Source organism: Impatiens glandulifera, chromosome 3 (genome assembly GCF_907164915.1).
Source record: "Impatiens glandulifera chromosome 3, dImpGla2.1, whole genome shotgun sequence".
Classification (NCBI taxonomy): Eukaryota; Viridiplantae; Streptophyta; class Magnoliopsida; order Ericales; family Balsaminaceae; genus Impatiens; species Impatiens glandulifera.
In genome coordinates this window covers 11,112,302-11,132,647 of record NC_061864.1, presented here as the reverse complement: position 1 = coordinate 11,132,647, position 20,346 = coordinate 11,112,302, and the positions used below count along the sequence as shown (strand labels likewise).

At 32.1% G+C, this 20,346-nt stretch overlaps 3 protein-coding genes across 3 annotated transcripts; 2 read left to right on the top strand and 1 right to left on the bottom strand.

Annotated features, from left to right (window-relative positions):
- The first annotated feature begins 210 nt into the window (after positions 1 to 210).
- LOC124928726 (ankyrin repeat domain-containing protein 13C-B-like) lies at positions 211 to 4,168 on the top strand. Its single transcript, XM_047468973.1, has 2 exons — positions 211 to 2,369; positions 3,416 to 4,168. Exons 1-2 carry the CDS (start codon positions 837 to 839, stop codon positions 3,779 to 3,781), a joined length of 1,899 nt encoding a protein of 632 aa, XP_047324929.1. The 5' UTR covers positions 211 to 836; the 3' UTR covers positions 3,782 to 4,168.
- Positions 4,169 to 4,972: 804 nt separating this feature from the next.
- Positions 4,973 to 10,380, top strand: LOC124929421 (protein PHR1-LIKE 1-like). The gene is made up of 8 exons (XM_047469777.1): positions 4,973 to 5,167; positions 6,618 to 7,448; positions 7,545 to 7,731; positions 8,078 to 8,154; positions 8,232 to 8,271; positions 8,468 to 8,525; positions 9,535 to 9,604; positions 9,784 to 10,380. The coding sequence occupies exons 2-8, from the start codon at positions 6,732 to 6,734 to the stop codon at positions 10,099 to 10,101; spliced, it is 1,467 nt and encodes a 488-aa protein (XP_047325733.1). The 5' UTR covers positions 4,973 to 5,167; positions 6,618 to 6,731; the 3' UTR covers positions 10,102 to 10,380.
- A 901-nt stretch (positions 10,381 to 11,281) lies between these two features.
- Positions 11,282 to 12,967, bottom strand: LOC124931736 (ammonium transporter 1 member 2-like). Its single transcript, XM_047472284.1, has one exon. The coding sequence runs from the start codon at positions 12,929 to 12,931 to the stop codon at positions 11,390 to 11,392; it is 1,542 nt and encodes a 513-aa protein (XP_047328240.1). The 5' UTR covers positions 12,932 to 12,967; the 3' UTR covers positions 11,282 to 11,389.
- Positions 12,968 to 20,346: the final 7,379 nt, after the last annotated feature.

The window sequence follows — 20,346 nt, the reverse complement described above, 5'->3', positions numbered from 1 at the left end:
GTGAATCTAGGCCTACCAAATGGCGCAATGAAGATACCTTGTTTACCCTCCTCCTCCAGTGGCGGCCGTGACTTTTTCTCCCGTTATCTTCAAAGTATATATAACTGTCAACGAAACCTCTCAAGGGTACACCTGTAATTTAGACAAAATCACAGGGCTATTGAATATGCGGAGAAAGTAGTCAAAAAAATAAAAAAAAATTGAAGGACTCAATGGTGATGCCCTTGGCCGTACAAACTTACAGAGATCAGACATCTCGACGTGTATGTTGAGTTGAAGCGAGGAGAGAGAGAGAGATCTGAGCACTGTGTGGTTGGGGTTTTACCGGTTCGAGGAATAAACTGTGCATTCAAATCCGATCAAGTCTTTGAAGAAAGACCTTCCAGATTCGACTTCAACGAAGAAGAAGAAGAAGTTCGATTCATTGTTACACAATTCTTCTAAACCCTTACACGAAGCTCCTCTAATTTCTTGACATTGAGGAATCGATACTGTTAAAGGCGCATCACCCGATCGGTTTGGTTTTCTTTTTCAAGGTCTCTCTCTCTCTCTCCCTCTCTCTCGACTGTTTTTAGTAAACTGAGCTAGCTAGCTAGCTATATGAGTACGTAGTTGGATCTAGTAAGATATGAAGTTGAAAACTGGATATTTCAATGTGCACAGAGTGTCATCTCATATCATAAAAAAACCTAACTCAATTTCCAGATCTCTCTCTGTGGAGAGTCTTTTTTAATTGCATTGTTGCTCTTATCTTGAACTAAAGATTGACTGTAGAAGACTGATGAAATGAAAGGAAAAACACCTTTTTGATACTACTAAAGAGGAGCACAGAATCAATGGAAGATTGGTCTAAGTATAGTCACAGTCCAGCTCATGTAGCTGTGGTTCGTCGTGATCATGCTGCTTTAAAAAGAATGATCTTAAACCTTCCTCGGTTATCAAAAGCTTCTGAAGTGAATACCGAACAAGAATCTCTTGATGCAGAGATTAAGGCAGATGGAATATCTGCTGTCATTGATCGTAGAGATGTTCCGGGAAGAGAAACCCCTCTGCATCTTGCAGTTCGTTTGCGCGATCCTGTTGCGGCCGAGGTTCTAATGGCTGCTGGTGCTGATTGGAGTCTTCAAAATGAGAACGGATGGAGTGCTCTACAAGAAGCGGTTTGTACCCGGGAGGAGAATATTGCTATGATTATTGCTAGACATTACCAACCTCTAGCTTGGGCTAAATGGTGCCGTCGTCTTCCGCGAATTGTGGCTTCTGCTTCTCGAATTCGCGATTTCTATATGGAGATAACGTTTCACTTTGAGAGCTCTGTTATTCCCTTCATAAGTCGTATTGCTCCATCTGATACCTACCGGATTTGGAAACGTGGCTCTAATCTTCGTGCAGATATGACTCTTGCTGGCTTTGATGGGTTCCGCATTCAAAGATCTGATCAAACTTTCCTTTTCCTTGGAGAGGGATATTCATCTGCTGATGGAAGGATAACTTTGCCACCGGGTGCTTTGCTTGTATTGGCTCACAAGGAGAAGGAAATCACAAATGCTTTAGAGGGGGCTGGTGCTCAACCAACTGAATCCGAAGTTGCTCATGAAGTGACTTTAATGTCCCAAACGAATATGTACAGGCCGGGGATTGATGTCACTCAAGCTGAGCTCGTGCCCCATTTAAATTGGAGGAGACAGGAGAGGACTGAGATGGTTGGAAATTGGAAGGCTAAAGTCTATGATATGCTTCATGTAATGGTGAGTGTGAAATCAAGGCGTGTTCCTGGTGCAATGACTGATGAAGAGCTTTTCTCTGTCGATGATGAGGACAAGACGGCAACTGGAGGTGAATATGATGATGTATTAACAGCTGAAGAAAGAAAACAGTTGGATTCTGCACTTCACATGGGTAACAATGATGGTTTCTGTGAGGAGGATGAAAATAGTTTTCAGGATGCACATGAAGGCAGTGATGGAAGCTCCGAAGCAAATGGAGTTTCCAAGGAGAAAAAGAGTTGGTTTGGTTGGAACAAGAAAAACAGCACAAAGCAGCATGGGGGTGGTGATGATCCTGATGATTCTAAAACACTGAAGAAATCTAATGGTGAGTTGACCAGGGAGGACTCTGGGAATAATGTTAAAGGGGGTAAAGACAAAAATGGGAAGAAGAAAAAGAAGAAAACGGGTACAAGTGAAACTAAAAATGAGAGCGAGTATAAGAAGGGTGTGAGACCTGTACTATGGTTGACCCCAGATTTTCCTCTTAGAACAGATGAGTTGTTACCGTTGCTTGACATCTTAGCCAACAAAGTTAAAGCTATTAGAAGACTGCGGGAGCTTCTTACTACCAAACTACCTCAAGGCACTTTCCCTGTCAAGGTTAGTAACCACTTCCTTCAAATTTGTTTTCTTACATAGTAATATCTTACTTTACTGCGGGGATAATCTTTTTTGTATTTTTTCATACTAACTAATATCTAGAATAGAGTTAATTTGTTTATATGCAGAATCCAAGTTTAAATTTGTGATTCTTGTTGTATTTAGGTCATTATGAAGTAGGAACTCTTCAGCAAAAAAAATGAAAAAAATCCCCTAAACTTGAAAAAGGGTGCAATACAAAACAAAATCTATAGAAAATGTACAAATTATCCCACCGGTGGTGAACTGTTAAAGTCAAGATTTAATTTACATTTGCTGAGAAAGATCTTGACAGCATTTGAAGGGCTTTCTGTAAACTTTTGGGTTTTATATAGTCTTCCTTATAGGGAGGATGGACATGAAAGCCACTTAAATGGATGAACAACATACATTGCACATGCTCATACCACCAATTATTTTTCATTATTTATTTTGATAAGAGTTGCAATTACTGATTGTATAACAAACCTGCCTTCCTTTTGTATTTATTAGTTTTGATTAGATTCGTAAGGAAAATAAGATGGGTGCTTTTTGAATAGTTTACTGAGACGACAAAGACAGTCATGGGTAAATCTGACCAAGTATATTCCATAGACTCTTGAAACCATAGAAATGTTTCAAGCGAGACATTCGTGGTTGATCAAAGCTTTCGATATTATGCAAACGCAAGAGCGTTGATGGAAGATTTATATCCTATTGCTTCCGATCATCTTCTTCATTCAACTAATTACAATTCTCTTTTTTCTCCACTGGAAGCACCTTAATGTGAGAAGTTACTAAGAGTAAACCCTAATCTAATATATAATTTTTTTGGTCATGTTTGTATTAATTGTTATTTGTTAGATAGGAAAGATTTTGGACTTGAGAGGTTGAGATCTCAAGTTCGATACCTACTAAAAAGTGCTTTAACTGAAATAGGGGTCCTTCAGAGAATAAGTCATGGTCTTATTCAAAAGAAAAAAGAAAAGAAAACTAATGGTATGTTTGATATTCTAAAACCTCCACAGGTTGCTATCCCAATAGTCCCGACCATTAGAGTTCTAGTCACGTTCACAAAGTTCGAAGAGCTTCAACCGATTGAGGAGTTCACAACACCACCATCAAGTCCCATGCATTTTGAGGACGCCAAGTCCAAGGAAACGGAAGGGTCAAGTTCATGGATGTCATGGATGAGAGGAGGGAACAAAGGCGGGCAGTCTAGCGATGGAGAAAGTCGCAGTTTCAGAGACGATCTCGTTGATCCTTTCAACATACCATCTGATTATGTGTGGATTGATGCCAATGAAAAGAAGCGTCGTATGAAAGCAAAGAGAGCCAGGAACAGAAAACAGAGGAAACACACCCCAGCCAGAAATGCAGATTTAGAAGAATAAAAGAAGAAGAAAAACGTGTTTTCTTTTTTTCTTATTTTAGGGTTCATACAAGAAGAACTCCCGCTTGGTTTGGGCGGGGAGGGGGCAAGAGTCGGAACTCCTCCTCCCTCCATTGCTGAGACTAGACCTTGGGAAATTGTTTGATCCATTTGTTATATTAATATGTAAGGTGTGAAAATGATGGAAGATTCTATCTAGTGTTTCTTTCTTTTCTTTTTTTGCTTTGAATTTCCTTGGGCAAAAGAAATATTAGTCTCTCAGTGTGACTACTACTATCTGATTCTGTTGAAAGGGTAGTTAGATGGGTGAGGGACAATTTGTATAATTGGAACATCTTCTTATCATTGTGTTCATTAAGTTTTGTGTTTAATACTCATTCAACCTTAATTCTTTTCTCTCTTCTTTATTATATATTACACATTTTTTAAAGAGACAGAGTTTTCATTAGAGATCGCTTTAGATTGAAGTGTTCGTATGATAGCTCGGTTTGAGACATTTCAATAACACAAACATCATTTCACTCTTTTCTCATCCAACATATTACTCAATTTATTAACTAAAATACTCTTTATTTTAAATTATTATTTTATTTATATATATCAATACCTTTTAAGATTTTTTACTACAAAAATTATTATCTTCATTAAAATTATCACCTATTATTATAAATTTTTTTTAAAAAAAAAAAACCTAAATAAAACTTTCCAAGAGTCAACATTAATCAACCCATATATTCAACTTATTGATGTATATGAATGTTTGGGTTTAATTAGTTTGAGAAATTTTAAAATATATATATATATATGATTATTTAACAAAACAATACAAATATTTTAGATGGAAAAACACGTTTTCAACTGGACTAGGAATACTTTATGATAGATGTGAATTTATATTAATATCAAACAAGGCATAATAAATTGTTTAATCAATAATGATGAATAGAGAGAGAAATAAAGAAGAAAAAGATTCCAACCACGGCTGCAAAAAATAGTGGGCCAGGCCGATCTGTTTATGGTAGAAGCTATTGTGTACACTCACACCCACGAATTTGTTAGGTTACAGATTATCATATGACCGTCAGATGACACTGAATTATAAATAGTAAGATTTGGATTGAAATCAACGGCTGTAAATGATAACGAATAAATCATCTGGCCAAGGGGTGACTTATCGGAGGCCCGATGGGTGGAAGGAAGGAAGGCCAAAACGAGCTCGCGGTTCTCTCTCTCTCTTCATCACCACTCCGCTTGAAGGCTCGATGAGAGAGAAGTCGCACTTGTGCGTAATTCAAAGAAGAAGAAGCGAAGAAGAAAAAGAATATTTGTTCGTTCGTTCTGCGTAGAAATTCTTAGCCGCCAGCATCTGATTTCGATGTCGTTTAAGGTTTGGATTTCATTTCCTATCTGAATTTTTTTGACTAACTCAATTTCCTAGCCTGAATACCTATTGTAGATTTTGATAAATGATCATTTGATACTGATGCACGATATGAATTTCTCTTGTGATTGGATTGAATTGTATCTGGATTGCATTTGATGCGATGTCCACATTTATGTTAAGGGTTAGATTATATTCAGGAATGGTTTATGTTCATATTTACCCTGTAATTGTTATCTGTAGCTGGAAACTTGGTTTTTAGTGGTGTTTGGAATTAAGCTAGGTGTTTGATTGTAACTTTGATATTGATGGATGGATGGACTGTGTCCATTATTAGGTCTAAATTTGGAATCTTTTTTTGAGGTTTCAACTTCGATTTTTTATTCTGGAAGATTTACACCAGACATGCTTTTTGTCATAATTAGTATACTTGTTGGGCCAAAAATGACTTCTCCTGTAGAGTTAGTTACATGTAACTTGTTATTCTATGTTTACCCATTACCTACTCTTGGCACCAAATACTTCAGTTCCTTCTGATAGGAAGATTCTTGATTTTAATATGGGTTGTTCTTGTTCTGAAGAAAGAATTTTTGATAAAAAAAAGAAGAAGAAGCAGAAGATATTACTGGCTTATCGGACTATTTGGGTAAACATGAGAATTACTTGAAGTGGAATTGGATTCATTTGTCTTTAATTTGAATTTTAGAAACGGTTAAAATATATAACTATCTGATGTGAAGGTGGACTTTTAAATTGGATTCAGGTGGTAAAATGAATATGTTCACTATTCTGTATTCTTAAATTTTGCTCGGAATGTTCTAATTTATTCGCAAAGGTTCTATGAAAATGTATATATAAATAATAAATATTCAATCTTGTTGACACAAAGATCTTTCAGAAGCACCCTACATAACTGTAACTTTAATGTCGTACATGTTTATAACAACTATATATAATCATCGGGTCTATGGTCATCTCAAAAGAAATTTGTTATACATAATATTTTATAGTCTCTATTGAGTTTTTGTTTTGTACTCCATATTTGTTTATGTGAAACTGAGGGGATCTAGCTTCATATTATGCCTGTTAAATATAGCTGTTTTGAATGAAGGTGTTAGCTTGAACATTGCTCACATTAATCTAGTCCGACCATTCAAAATCTGTAAGTTGATATCCTTATTAGTCATCCAATATATTATTTCATCTTAGGACAATAACCGCCCCATTTGGAAATGCAGATACGAAATAAATCTTTGAATCTGTCTTTGCCTAAGTTTAGTTTCCAAACAAATATGAATCCAAATACAAAAACAAAAATAAGAAGTGTTTCCAATGGGGTCGTATTGTTTGGAACTGGATTGGTTTATTTATGTAAAGACGAGATTTGGTAACAATTAATCTCCAAGTTGTTGCAGTGAAATCTAGTCATGTGCTAATTTGATATTCTCTTTGACAGATGATCAGGTCTTAGCTTTGAGTTAGATGTTGATGGTACCAGTTGTCCTTTAATGTGCTCTGACCACACTTTAAGTCTCTATTTGGATAGCTGGAACTTTCATGCTTGTTATTTATGTGGACAAAAATGAATATGCGGCCTGCTTTATTTTCCCAGAGATCAGGGGAAAATCAACACAATAGTATGGGTGTGTCTGGTGCAATGGGTTCTTCGTTGCCAGTTTTCCCTACTACAATGGAAGAGAAATATCCTAAGTTGCCAGATTCACTTCAGCTTTCATCTGAGAAGGAACTGATGGCTCATTCTTCTTTCTCTAGACCAGCAGCTGCCTTTGGTTGTACCAGTGGAACCGTTGGGCATTTGTATTCGTCATCTTCTGGACTCCCCCCAAGTGTTTATCACTCTCCCGTTATACTTTCACCTATGACAAGAAATTGCCAAAGCTCTTCCATTGAGTCTTCTGGACTCCCCCCAAGTGTTTATCACTCTCCCGTTATACTTTCACCTATGACAAGAAATTGCCAAAGCTCTTCCATTGAGTCTTCTGGTTCTGGCATTCCGTCTTCAGAGTTTGTGTATCCCAAGGAGAACAATGATGTCAATATGCCTTGGAATGCTGATGCGTTTGATGAGTTCCTGGACTTCCCTGGAAATGTGACCATGCAGAATGATCAGGTAGAAAACTGCATGGCCATTGTAGCTTCTGAAGAACATGGTAAAAGAACTGAATGGCAGGATTGGGCAGACCAATTAATCACTGTTGACGACGCTCTGGACTCAAATTGGAGCGATATCTTTGTGGATGTCAATGCATCAGATTCTAAAGCAAAGGTTTGTTTGGTAGCATATAGTTGGAAGCCTTTTTAGGACTTTTAGAGCTGTATTAGCAAAATAAAAGATATTTTCTGCTTATAAACGGATTGGCAGGAGATGGATCAATCTACAGATGTTCCTTCACATCCTCTGCAAATTCAGATTTCTTCCGTATCAACTTCTGAGAAGTGTCCTGTTACCAGTCCAGCTTCTGCGCCAACGACGAAACCACGTATGCGTTGGACCCCTGAACTCCATGAAGCCTTTGTGGAAGCCGTTAACAAGCTTGGTGGGAGTGAAAGTATGTATTCCTCATCTTTTTTCCTTAACCTTGTAAATATTTTGACATTATGTGGTAAGAGTTTGGACTTAAAAGGTTGAGTTCTCAAGTTTGATGCCCACTGAAAGCACCTTGATTGAAGTGTGGGATGGTGTGTTAGCCTCCTCCAGGAAAAACCTTGATCTAAAAAAAAAGAAAAAATATATTTTGATATTATGTGGTAAGAGTTGGAACTTAAGAGGTTGAAGTTTCAAGTTCGATTCCCACTTAAAGCACCTTGCTAGACTTCTCCAGGAAGAAAACTAGGATCTCAAAAAGTATATATTTTGATGTTATGTGGTTTGTTGACTTGATTTATAATTTGTAGAAGCTACACCTAAGGGTGTCCTGAAACTTATGAATGCTGAAGGCCTTACCATCTATCACGTAAAAAGTCACTTGCAGGTACATACTTTCTGCATATGCACTATTCTATAATGTGTGCAATAATACCTATTGATATTCTTCTTCTTGAATTTCAGAAATATCGAACAGCAAGGTATAAACCGGAATTATCTGAAGGTATGCCTGCAGAATCTTAAAATCTGCAACTTTGTATATCTCTACTACATTAAAGTATCATTAGATATTAGAATTAAACGTTGTACCCGAACCAAGCTGCCGCTTGGTTGCATATCTTGTAATGCATCCTTCTTTTAGGGAAGAAAATGCATACTGATTGTTTCAAAATGATTGGTCATGTGTTCTCTTACTGTAGGAACATCAGAGAAAGCATTGGCTCCTATTGAGGACATCACATCTCTGGATTTGAAAACGTAAGTTTCCATCACGTCTACATCATTACTCGCCCCCAATTAGTCTGACAGTTATCTAAATTATCTTTTGGGTTTGTATATCTGTCTCTAGCTGTCTCATAAGAAACATCAAGCCATTCTCTTTGCTTTAAATCTTGTTTTTCCGGTAATGAAGACTGATATTTGTGCCAATAACTGTTACTGGAGAATATGAGGCCGACCTTTAGTCTATTGATGTTCTCTCTGTACCTTTTGATGTGGTTTATTGGGATTTATCAATTACATTCCATCAAATCAACTAAAATATCAAAATACTATTTACTGTATTCTTTATAATATTTTAAAATATTAAATACTAAAGATATTTTGGTCATTTGACCAAAATAATCCAAAGAAAAACATATTTTTCATCAAACAATTTTCTAGGACAAGCTGTAGAATTTGGTGAATGATCATCTAGGGACAGGTTAAAAATGTCTTTTTCTACTAAAGCACCATAACTCTCACCCTTTTTGAGAATAAGAACCTGGGTAGATGGCTAGGATGAGCACCACCTATATTGGTTAAGAAGCAGCCATTAAGGGTCAAGATGCCATATGATTATGTACAATGTTTTTTGTTTGAGAAATGATGATCTTAGAAGCAGCCATAATTTATTTAAATTTTCTTGATATTGTCAAAGTTCTTTAACTCTTGGATCCCATTTGTGCATTTGTGATCAAAAATTGCATTTTATGTTGAGTACAAGGTTTAGTTAATTGTCAAATTTGTATCACCAAAATCCCCCATTGTTACTGGAAAGTAGAGGTTCCAGCTGCAGTTATTGTCATATTTGGAATTATGCCTTTCTCCATTCTCTTTTTTTAATAAAAAGTTCGATCTTTTTCAAAAATAATTTTGTCTGAAATTACCTTCCTTGTTAAAAAGGTTCACGCCATATCATTTTCTATCCAAGTGTATCTTTCATTATTGACCTGTTTCATTTGTTTCTGCTTCAAAGTGACGGACTTCCTTATTTTCTGATAATCAGGAGTATGGGAATTACAGAAGCACTGAAACTGCAGATGGAAGTTCAAAAACGACTTCACGAACAGCTGGAGGTATACATGTGATCTTAATCCCATTTTCTCTTTATTTAACAGTTACTTTACCATCTGTCTCTTCAACAATTAACAGTTCTTACTTGACATGAATACGAATTTGAAACTGTTTTATCTCCTGTGAAAAATACAAACATTTTCTTTAGTTGTGTTAATTTTCCTAATATTTCTTCCTGCAGATCCAGAGGAAATTACAATTGCAAATTGAAGAGCAGGGAAGGTACCTGCAAATGATGTTTGAAAAGCAGCGAAAGATGGACGATGAGCGGTCTAAAGCATCATCATCATCTTCGTCTAACCCAGAAAAGTTGCAATCTGTAGCTCCTCCTCCTCCTCCCAGCAAGGAATTGGAATCCACAGAGCAGGAAAATGTTAACAAGCCGATGATGAATGACGAGGGAATTAACCAGAAGGCAGCTGGAGATATCGATCCAGATATGACAGGTCCCAGTAAACCCACCAAACGCCCAAGAGGAGGCGATGAAGAAGGTCGATAATATATATAGTATATCATCTGATCAAATATTATTTTAGAATTTGTAAGTTCGTGCCCCCAACTATCGAACCCGTGTATTACAAATATTTGATAATGATGGGGGTGTGTAATTTCATACTTCCATGGTAGGATGGATGCATTTTTATTGGAACTTAAATGGCAAAACCTATTTTTGTTATTTATACCCAGTTTACTCTTCTCTGATGGGCAACTGTAAATATTTTCTTAACATTCTGACTTTATTAATTAGCTTTAGAAATGAGCACTGTTCTGTTCTGTTGAATTTTCCAGTAATCAAAGAGATTGTTGATGGTCAATTCTAGTAACTTATTTTTTGTTTGATAAATTGAAAATATATATATATATAATTACAAGAGGTAAAGGGCGAAGATTTTGGGTTGTTTTCAAGAGGGTTAGGTTACCTATTTTTACAACATTTTGATAGTACATTTTATTAGAATATATTTATTTAAAATTGTGAGCATTATTAAGTCATTTGAAACCACATAATTTTGATAATTTTAGATTTTTTATTATTAAAATTATACAAAATTGTATTAACAATTTCAATTATTATTAATTTATTATCTACCTATTATTTATAAATAAATAAAATTCTTTTACTAATTTAACTAAGTAAAGTTTTGACTATAAAATTTTAGACAATTTTTTTTGTTTATTATAATTTTAACAATGAAGAGTCTTAAATTCTAAAATAAAAAAAAGGAAAAAATTTAGCTCATCAAAATTACTTTATCAGCCTGAAAATTAATAAAGACTCCAAAATTATGGTCTCCAATCCAACTTAAATCGTGTAAAAATCAAACTCTTTCACTTAAATTTCGGGGCGGAAATCAAATATTTCACTTCAATTTAAGGTAGGTAAAAATCAAATTTATGGTATTTATTCTCTTAAACATTTATTTTTATCACTTCTCTTATAATAAATTTTATATATGAATTGTAACTTATTTTTTAAGTTTTTTAAATAAATAGTTCATTTTCTTAGTATTTTAATTTAAATAATTAAAGGAAACCTTTAAAAAGTACAACGACATAGTTATACATATATATTGATTTAGCTATTATATATATATTTTGTTTCTATTATGTCACATGAACATCACACATGCATGTATGTCTTGTTACAACATACCCACTCGAATGAAATCACAAAAATGAAACCAAAAAAATAAAATAAAACACGAAATTCCACACTAGAAGTTGACGTCCTTTATATTATTATTATTATATAACAATCATCATCATAATAATAATAATAATCAAACTCACGGCTCCGCAGATGTAGGGTTGAGATCTGGTGTATTGGTATTAGTGGGCTCCACTCTCCTAAGAGCAAATGCCTGAGGTGTATGTGAGTTACTATCATCTGCATCATGATACAAATAAGCCAAACCTCCATGAATCGTTGGATCCATTCCAGCCATCTCAGCCTTAGATGATATCCTCAAAAGCTTCAACTTATGTAACCCGTAAAATAACGGCCCCATCGTCGCCGACACCCACCCAATAACCACCAATATTTCAATCAACTGCGCCGCCAAAAGCTTTCCACCGCCTCCCATAAATAGCCCGTACGGCCTCCCAGTTATCCCACCGCCGTAAACCTCATCCACGTACCTCTTACGCGCGAATAATCCCGTAAATAGCACCCCCCACGCGCCGCAACCGCCGTGTAACTGTGCCGCCTCCAAAGGATCATCGTATTTAAATTTCTCTGCCAATTTATTACAACCAATCAAGACCCAAGCCGACACGAAGCCGCATATTATAGCCGACCACGGCTCAACCACCGAACAACCGGAAGTAATCGCCGCGAAACCGCCTAACAAACCGTTACAAACGTCAGTAACGTTCCAATGACCCACCATTAACCTCTTACCGAATAAAGTAGTTAACGCCGCCGTACAACCCGCTAACGTAGTCGTTACAGCCGTTCTCCCAACCGCACTCCATTGCCCGTAAAACGACCCACCCGACCCGTATGTCTTCAATATGGTTAAGAATGATCCCGGGTTAAACCCGTACCAACCGAACCATAACAAGAACGACCCGAGGACAACCAGCGACGCGCTATGTCCTCGGAGTGCGACGGATCGGCCAGTTCTATCGAACCGCCCGATCCTCGGGCCCTCGATTAAAGCACCCCATAGACCGGCTATACCCCCAACCATATGGACGACTCCGGATCCGGCAAAGTCAATAACTCCTGACCCGAACAGGAGATTATTATCCGTCCGGGAAGCACTCGCCCATCCATCACCGGACCAGATCCAGTGAGAAACAACAGGGTAAACGAATCCGGTTAGAAAAGATGAATATATCAAGTAAGCGACGAATTGCGTTCTCTCGGCGATTGAGCCGCTGGTGATACCGGCGGCGGCGATCGCGAACGCCCACTGGTATAAAAAGAAGCTGTAGTCGAATAAGGGGGAGGGAATTTCGTCCAAGCCGAAGAAGTGGCGGCCGATGAAGCCGTTGGAAGGGGAGCCGAAGGCGAAGGCGAAGCCGAATAGGTAGTAGGAGAGGCCGCCGGCGGCGGCGTCGAGGACGTTGGTGAGCATTATGTTCATGGTGTTTTTGGCTCGGACTGAGCCGGCGCAGAGCATGGCGAAGCCGAGTTGCATGGCGAAGACTAGATAAGCTGAGAAGAGGAGGTAGGTGCTGTCGATGGCGTGGGTGGTGTCGGAGAGGCGCGTGGAGATTGAGTCGAATCGTGTGCAGAGGAAGTTGGCGGCTGCGGTGGCGTTTGCTGCTCCTCCGAGGAAAGGAACGAGGTCGGAGGCCGTGCAGGTGAAATCGGTCGCCATGGTTTTTTTGAGAGAGAGAGAGAAGAGAGTATGTATTGACTATTTTTAGCTAGTTATGATGGGATGGGGAGAAGGGTTGATTTTTATAGTGAGAAAAACTAGGATTTGTTTGATTTATTTTTAAGATAACCTGTTTTTTTAGAGGATATTTTATCTGGACTTCCTTAAATTAAATGATAAAAATATTGTTTTTTTTCATAAATTTTATAAAAAAGTTTGGACAGAATGTCAATTTTACAACTTGGTCAAAATTCTATTTATATATATATATATATGAACTTGTTAAAAAAAATGTCATATATGTTTAAAATCTTCAAAAATTTGGCCACATTTAATATCCATCTATTTTATTTTTTAAATTGACATTACTTTTAATTATTTTTCTATTATTTTTCCATTTAAACAAAACTTATTTTTATTACTTTCTCTCATCCCTTCACAACTCTCCATTTTTTCTAACTTTTCTCTCTTTGATTAATTCAAGTTCTTTTGGATTTTTACCTTTTTCTAACCTCCAAGTGCTCTCTAACTGAACTTTAAATAGTCATCATCGTTGGTGGAAGTTTTTGTTGGCCGATTCCTAAATCATAAACGTTGTGGCCAAAATTTTCATTAGTCGAACCCTAAATCATTGTCGCCATTAGCGGACAATGCTGAAACAAGATAAAATCTCCCTTAATCGACTTGTTTTAATTTTAGTTTTCATAATACTCACCCTGTTAAACTTTATCAGCTCCCAGACGTAACCCCCAAATTCAAGTCTTTCTCAGTTAAACCTTACACTATCATCATGATTGGTTGAAATATTCATTGATCGAATCCTAAATTGTCAATGTTGTGGTGAAGTCTTTGTTGGCCGAATCCTAAATTGTCAGTGCTGTGCCGAAGTCTTAATAACTCGTTACTTTTTAGAACAATTTTTATAATTAATCAATTAAATATTATTATTAATAATAAAATTACTCATAGATGGAGAAATGAAGAGAGAAATATTTAAAGAAAATGGTAAGTTGTGAAGATAAAGAAAGAGAAAATAAATAAGAAAAGATTTATTGTTTTGTTTGAATAAAAAATAATTAAAGTAATGTCAATTTAAAAAAATAAAAAATATGTGGATATTACATGTGACAAAAATTTTAACACCGTTTAATATTTCTGTTATTTTAAATATATTCGGCACTTTTTGACTAATTCATACATATAAATAGAATTTTAATACTTAATAAGTAAATTTGACACTTTCTTACAACTTGGTGTGTAAAATTGGCATTCTTCCAAAAAAAAAAGTTTATGAATAATTTAAAATTTTGATGATAATTTGAATGAAATTAAACCTTTTACACAATTGAAGATAAATAAAGAAAACAAAATAAAAAAAAGTAAAGATAGATCTATCTATTCATGACTATTTTTCTGAATAGTTTTTTTTTTCTTTTCTTTTTTATGCTTTTTAAATGTTTATTTGTTTTTTAACATTATTAATTTATTATTTTGAAAATATATAGGCTGGTTGAGCATTGAGTTATTTAAAATATTATAATTGATTATAATTTAGAAAAAAATAAGATTTTTTTTAAAGAATATAAATACATAATGATAACATAATTTATTTATTTAAAAATAAAAAATATTTTAATTACTAAATTAAGGGATCTGATTTATGAGGGTGAAATATTGATAGACTATGTTTGAATTATTTAGATTTTTTTGAAAATGTTAATTATATATATATATATATATATATATTTTTTTTTTAAACGATTCAGTGTTATCTCATTAAACAACGGATTAAGTATGTAGTCCGTGAACACACTTAATCATTTAATCAGAAATTTAGGGTTAATATTAATCTTTTATTGCCACTAGACTTGAAGATGAGTAAAAAATGGAACAACGGATTAAGTATATAGCCCGCAAACACAATTAACAATTTATTCAGGCGCAGAACTTGCCGTCTCACGGGCTCGAACCCAAGAACTTAGGAAATTGTTAATTATATTATTCATTAAAAGAAAAGAGTTTTTTTTTTTTTCTAAAATCATCTTATATTTTTTTATTAAAAATTATTTACGTTAAAATGAGAGAACATTGTTATAAGTATGGTATTAACTTAAAAAACTATTTAAAGTTTGTTTATTTAAAAAAATAAACACACAAACAAAATAACTTTGTAACTATAATTTTTTATCTAATAAAACTTTGTTTAATTCAATACAAACTTTTAAACAAATACAATTAAAATTATTTTATTTTTATTTTAACAATTTTAAAATTGATTATGATAATAAAATATGGCATACTAAAAATACGCCACGTGTTAAGTTTTTTTTAACTATTGTCACATTATTCTATTTCAAATTGTCCCAATATGAAATCTCAATTAAACAACTCCATCATTACACAAGCCAAATATTTAAGTCCAAAAAATCCAAAATAATATCACAACAATCATAAAACACCAAATTATCTTGAATCATAACTACTTTAAAATATGAAAACAAAATCATATATATAATTATGGGTCTGACAGAAGCATGTCCTTTGCATTTGATTGGTGAAAAGGGAACATTTTAAAACTGTTCAATAAACACTTAAATCAATATTATAATTACTTCATTACTTAATTTAGCATGTTGTTCTTCGATAATATTAGTTTTTGCATTCTATTAAAAATATATTTGTTTAATTATTAAATAATTAAAGCATGAATATTGATATTGAAAATAAATTTACTAACATAGTTTAAATGATAAAAAAAATTGTGATATTCAATTTCAATTTTATTTTTTAGAACGCTAGGTCCGTTTTAAACAAATAATTTAAAATCACTGAAACAATTTAATTAGGCAAGTTAAATATATTGTTTGACGGACTCGAACTCAGGATCGGAGGGAGGCAGGTGATATTCACGTTTTTTTGTCGATTAAATTCGATTACAATATTAAGTTGGATTAATTTGGATATTGTCATTATTTTAGTATGGTGTTAGTTTCTAAATTAAAAAATAAAAAATAATATTAAAAAGAACAAGTGACAATATTAAATCTTAAGAAATCAAAAGTAAGAACCTTTGAATTAAAATGAAGATGATGACGATATACTAGTTCTTCCTTTTAAAATAATAATAATAAAAACATTATATTCTGAATCAAGGTTCATGAACATTAAGATTCCTTTCACATATTTTAAAGATTCCACATCTGATTTGAAGGCTAAAATGATTTGAAATATTTTGAAGCTATTAAAAATATTCAAATGATGTAGTCATAACTCATAAATCTATTTGTTATGTATCACTTCAATCTTTTTTAAATATAAATTTGATAACATGTTAATAATACAAATAATTACATACAATAACATAACATTTACTATCTAAAAAAACAAACCCTTATGCATTAAACAACTAAAACAAATAAATTCATGAAATTTTACCCATTTTGAAGTTTCAACTATTAACATCAACTTGAGAATATATATCTAATTAAAATCTAATAACTTCTTACTAAATATTTTTTGTTTCTTTGGATTAATGTTGCGGTTTTACAATATAAATACTGATTTTTTTATAAAAACATATAATACTTTTATTAATCTTTATATACTATGATCAAAACTGAGCAGTGTTATTTATTTTTGGACACTATGTCATTAAAAACTAAATCAAGAATGATTATAAAAATCAAAGTCAACTTTAGATTTTATTTTTATATTGTTTCTACATATAATACGAGTAAAATAGTACTTGCACCTCTTAACAAACATAAAATCTATAAAGAAAAATTATAGATCACACAATAACTTATATAATTTCAATTAATTGGGTCAGGTGTTAACTTTTTAAAAATTATAAAAATATATATATAGTTCAATTTAGATTTCATCAATTTATTTAAGAAGACTTTTTTTATTTTATTTAAATGATCCTAATATAAAACTGTACATTTAAGAGAATATTTTAATATTTGTTTGATGAAATGTATTTTAATCATATTTGTACAATTCATTAAATAAATATTAAAATATTTTTTATTTCATTTTAATTATTAATTTATAATTTTTAGAGTTTGTTTCGGTAAAAGTTTTAAAAGTTAAGGGCTAGTAAAGATTGAGGTTTTTTAAAATAAATTGTAGACAGAAACAAATTAATATTTTAGGATGATTTTGAGAAGATAAGATATATTTTTTTGATAAAAAAAACTTAATGAATATTAATATATAATAATAAATTTAAATTTTAAAATATATGATAATTCAGTATTTTTTTAATAAATTAAGTGATGTAATGAATGAAAAACGATAAAACAATATTTGATAACACAACTCGAAGAAGTTCTAAATGGTTGATAATCCCAAATCAAACAGTATTTTTTTTAATAACAATCTTTTCTAAACCAATAAATTAAGTGATGTAATAAATGAAAAACGATAAAACAATATTTGATAACACAACTCGAAGAAGTTCTAAATGGTTGATAATCCCAAATCAAACAGTATTTTTTTTAATAACAATCTTTTCTAAACCAAGAACAAACTACCTCTTAATTACTTTACTCTACCGACAACTTTTATAAATATAAATATAAATAGGATTTTGACAAAATAAAATAAAATAAAATGAAATTAATAAGTCTGCGGCCTTGTGAAGCTGCGAATCGTTGGTGTGATCTTCCATGGGCCTTGAACTGCAAAAAACTGACAACTGCTCTCTTCTTTATTCTTAAAAAAATAATTACCTTTGTCAACACCCTAATTGGCATTCTATACTTTCTACTAAATCCATTTCAAATAAATAATTAGACATTTATTTACTTTTTCAAAATATTCAAATATAATTTATATACTTTTCTTACTTGAAGTTAAATTATAAAATACTAAAATTTGATAATAAAAAAATAAGTTAGATTTATTCTCGTCATATACTTAATGAATCAAATAAAACTGAAAGAAAATTTAAGTAAATTGGTAAAACGTTTAAACAAATATTTCAACAAAAAATTCCTCGTTCAAAACGTTAATTCGTTAAAGAAAAAAAAAACAATATGCCTATTTAGGGTAGGCCCTAGAATGAGCCGAGTTAACCAGACCTTTAAAAACATTTAACCAACTAAACTAATCTTTATTTTTTTTATTTTTTTTTGTTAATTATAATATATTTTTAATATAATGATAAATAAAAATAATATTTTAATATAATATATATATATAAGATTGCTGTTCAACATATTTATAGACAAGTTAATGGGAAAGAGACAGAGTTGTTGTTATGATGTGTATAAGTTGTGTCCATTTTTTAATATGAATGAAAATAAAGAATAAAGAATGATGTGTATAAAATATTTAAAAATAAAGAAAATATTCTTTTTTTTTTAAGTAAATACTATTTATTCAACTGAGTTTGATCCATGAAGAAAATTAATTAAAGGGCTTGCTTTAGCCTGTACTGTACGTAGTTGACATAATTAAGTTTTAGTAATGATAATTGTAATTACTAGCTAATAGTCATTTATTAGTTTACCGTAAATTTTAAGTGTGAGTGAAATTAAACTCCACCAAGGTAGCACAGTGGTAAGAGTTGATTTAAAACACCAAAATATCACAGGTTTAATTTTATAGAAAAGTGTTTTGAGTTTAAGCGGTGAATCATGACGATTGAAAAGTCATGCTAGTTCTTTTTTAATTCTTAAAAAGTATGAGTGAACTTTTAACACTTTTTTCATTTTCAATAAAATGAATTTATTTTTGGAAAGACTAATATGATTTTTATTGTCATAATCTTTGTTTAAATCAGAACCTTACTCACTTGTAATATTTTATAACTGACAATTTTTTAAAATTTGTGTTAATTTATTTTTAGAAATAGATACATTTATTTATTTTTGTATAAAATATAATTCAACTTTAGTTTCTTTCAAAATTAAAAATTATATTTTAAATCATTTGTCAAAGTTATTGTGAACTTTATAATTAGGTAATTGATTATATTAGAAATTATGTAACTTCTCACCTAAAAAATAAATAATTTAGGTAATTGATAAAATAGTCATAATTTAAAGGAATATATGTATTTATTATTATTTGAGTGAGGGGTTCCAATTCCAAATATTAATAAAGTAAATAAAAAAACAACAACATTTGGAATATAAAATAAAGGAGGAATGAAATTGTGGTGGGTGGGCAGCAGTGAGCAGTCCTAATCCCTTACATGTCATTAGCCAAATAGCCGCGTAATTAGCAGTTTTAAAATGGATTCCATGATGACATTGCTAACATCATTTATTCATTTACAACAATTAATAACTTCATTATCAGACTAATCAACATTGTATTAACTATAATAGACATTATTTTATTTAATGACCATGTCCACTCACCAGCTGCTTAACGCTAGCTAGACTGCTAGTTATAATTGATATGTATTTTACATTGTTTGTAACTTTGTTAATGTTACCTTTACACTTAGAATTTTACATTCTCAAATTAAATTAAAATAATAAATATTTTGAGCTATATTAAAATAAAATAAAAAGACAAATAAATGAAATAAAATAGCTAAATAAGATACATATTTAACATCACTAAAATTACAATTATATTTTTTCAAAAAAGAGAAAAAAATCAATCGATCTAATACTTAAACCAAAGGCATAAGACATGAATTAACGCTCAAGCCAGAAGTGGAAGTCCAATCAAGCAAAGGCGGATGTGCTCAACAGGTAGCTCAAGTCCAATCATGGAAGCCCTAACGCGGAACATATCCTTGCCCTTCGAAAGGTTAATTCGATGCTACCCACACATGCAGTGTATGTATTTCACTCCTGAAGTAACACTTATACACAAAAGTGAAGCATTACTTCTCTCATTTGTTGATTTTTTTTTTATTTATTTTTTTGTATATGTGGCATTTTCTTAATACACAACATGCATAGGTAGCATCGAACTAATTCCTTCGGAAGGATCGTTAGACACCTTGTCATCTTCCTCGGGTAGGATAAACATCGACCGATTTGGTTGATTTCCAACAAACCGAAATCTAAAATGATCAACAAGATTGAGGAATTATTTTGGTGTTATAAACCTGAGTCTCTCCTTTGGTTTTTTAAAAATTAATACAATTCTAATTTCTTTATTATATTTTAAAATATAATAAATTTTAATATAATTCATAATTATACTATTCTAATTTTATTAAAATAATTATTAATAATATTTTATTTTATATAAATAATATTTTTTAATATACAAATATTTATAATAATACATAAATTTTAATTAATATATAAATAAAAATTATTTATATAAGTTAAAATATAACGAATTATATATAAAATAGTTTAAATTATATAATAATGTTATTAATTATTTTAAAACTATATTTATATGATAATAATATATATTTTTTTATTAATTTCAAT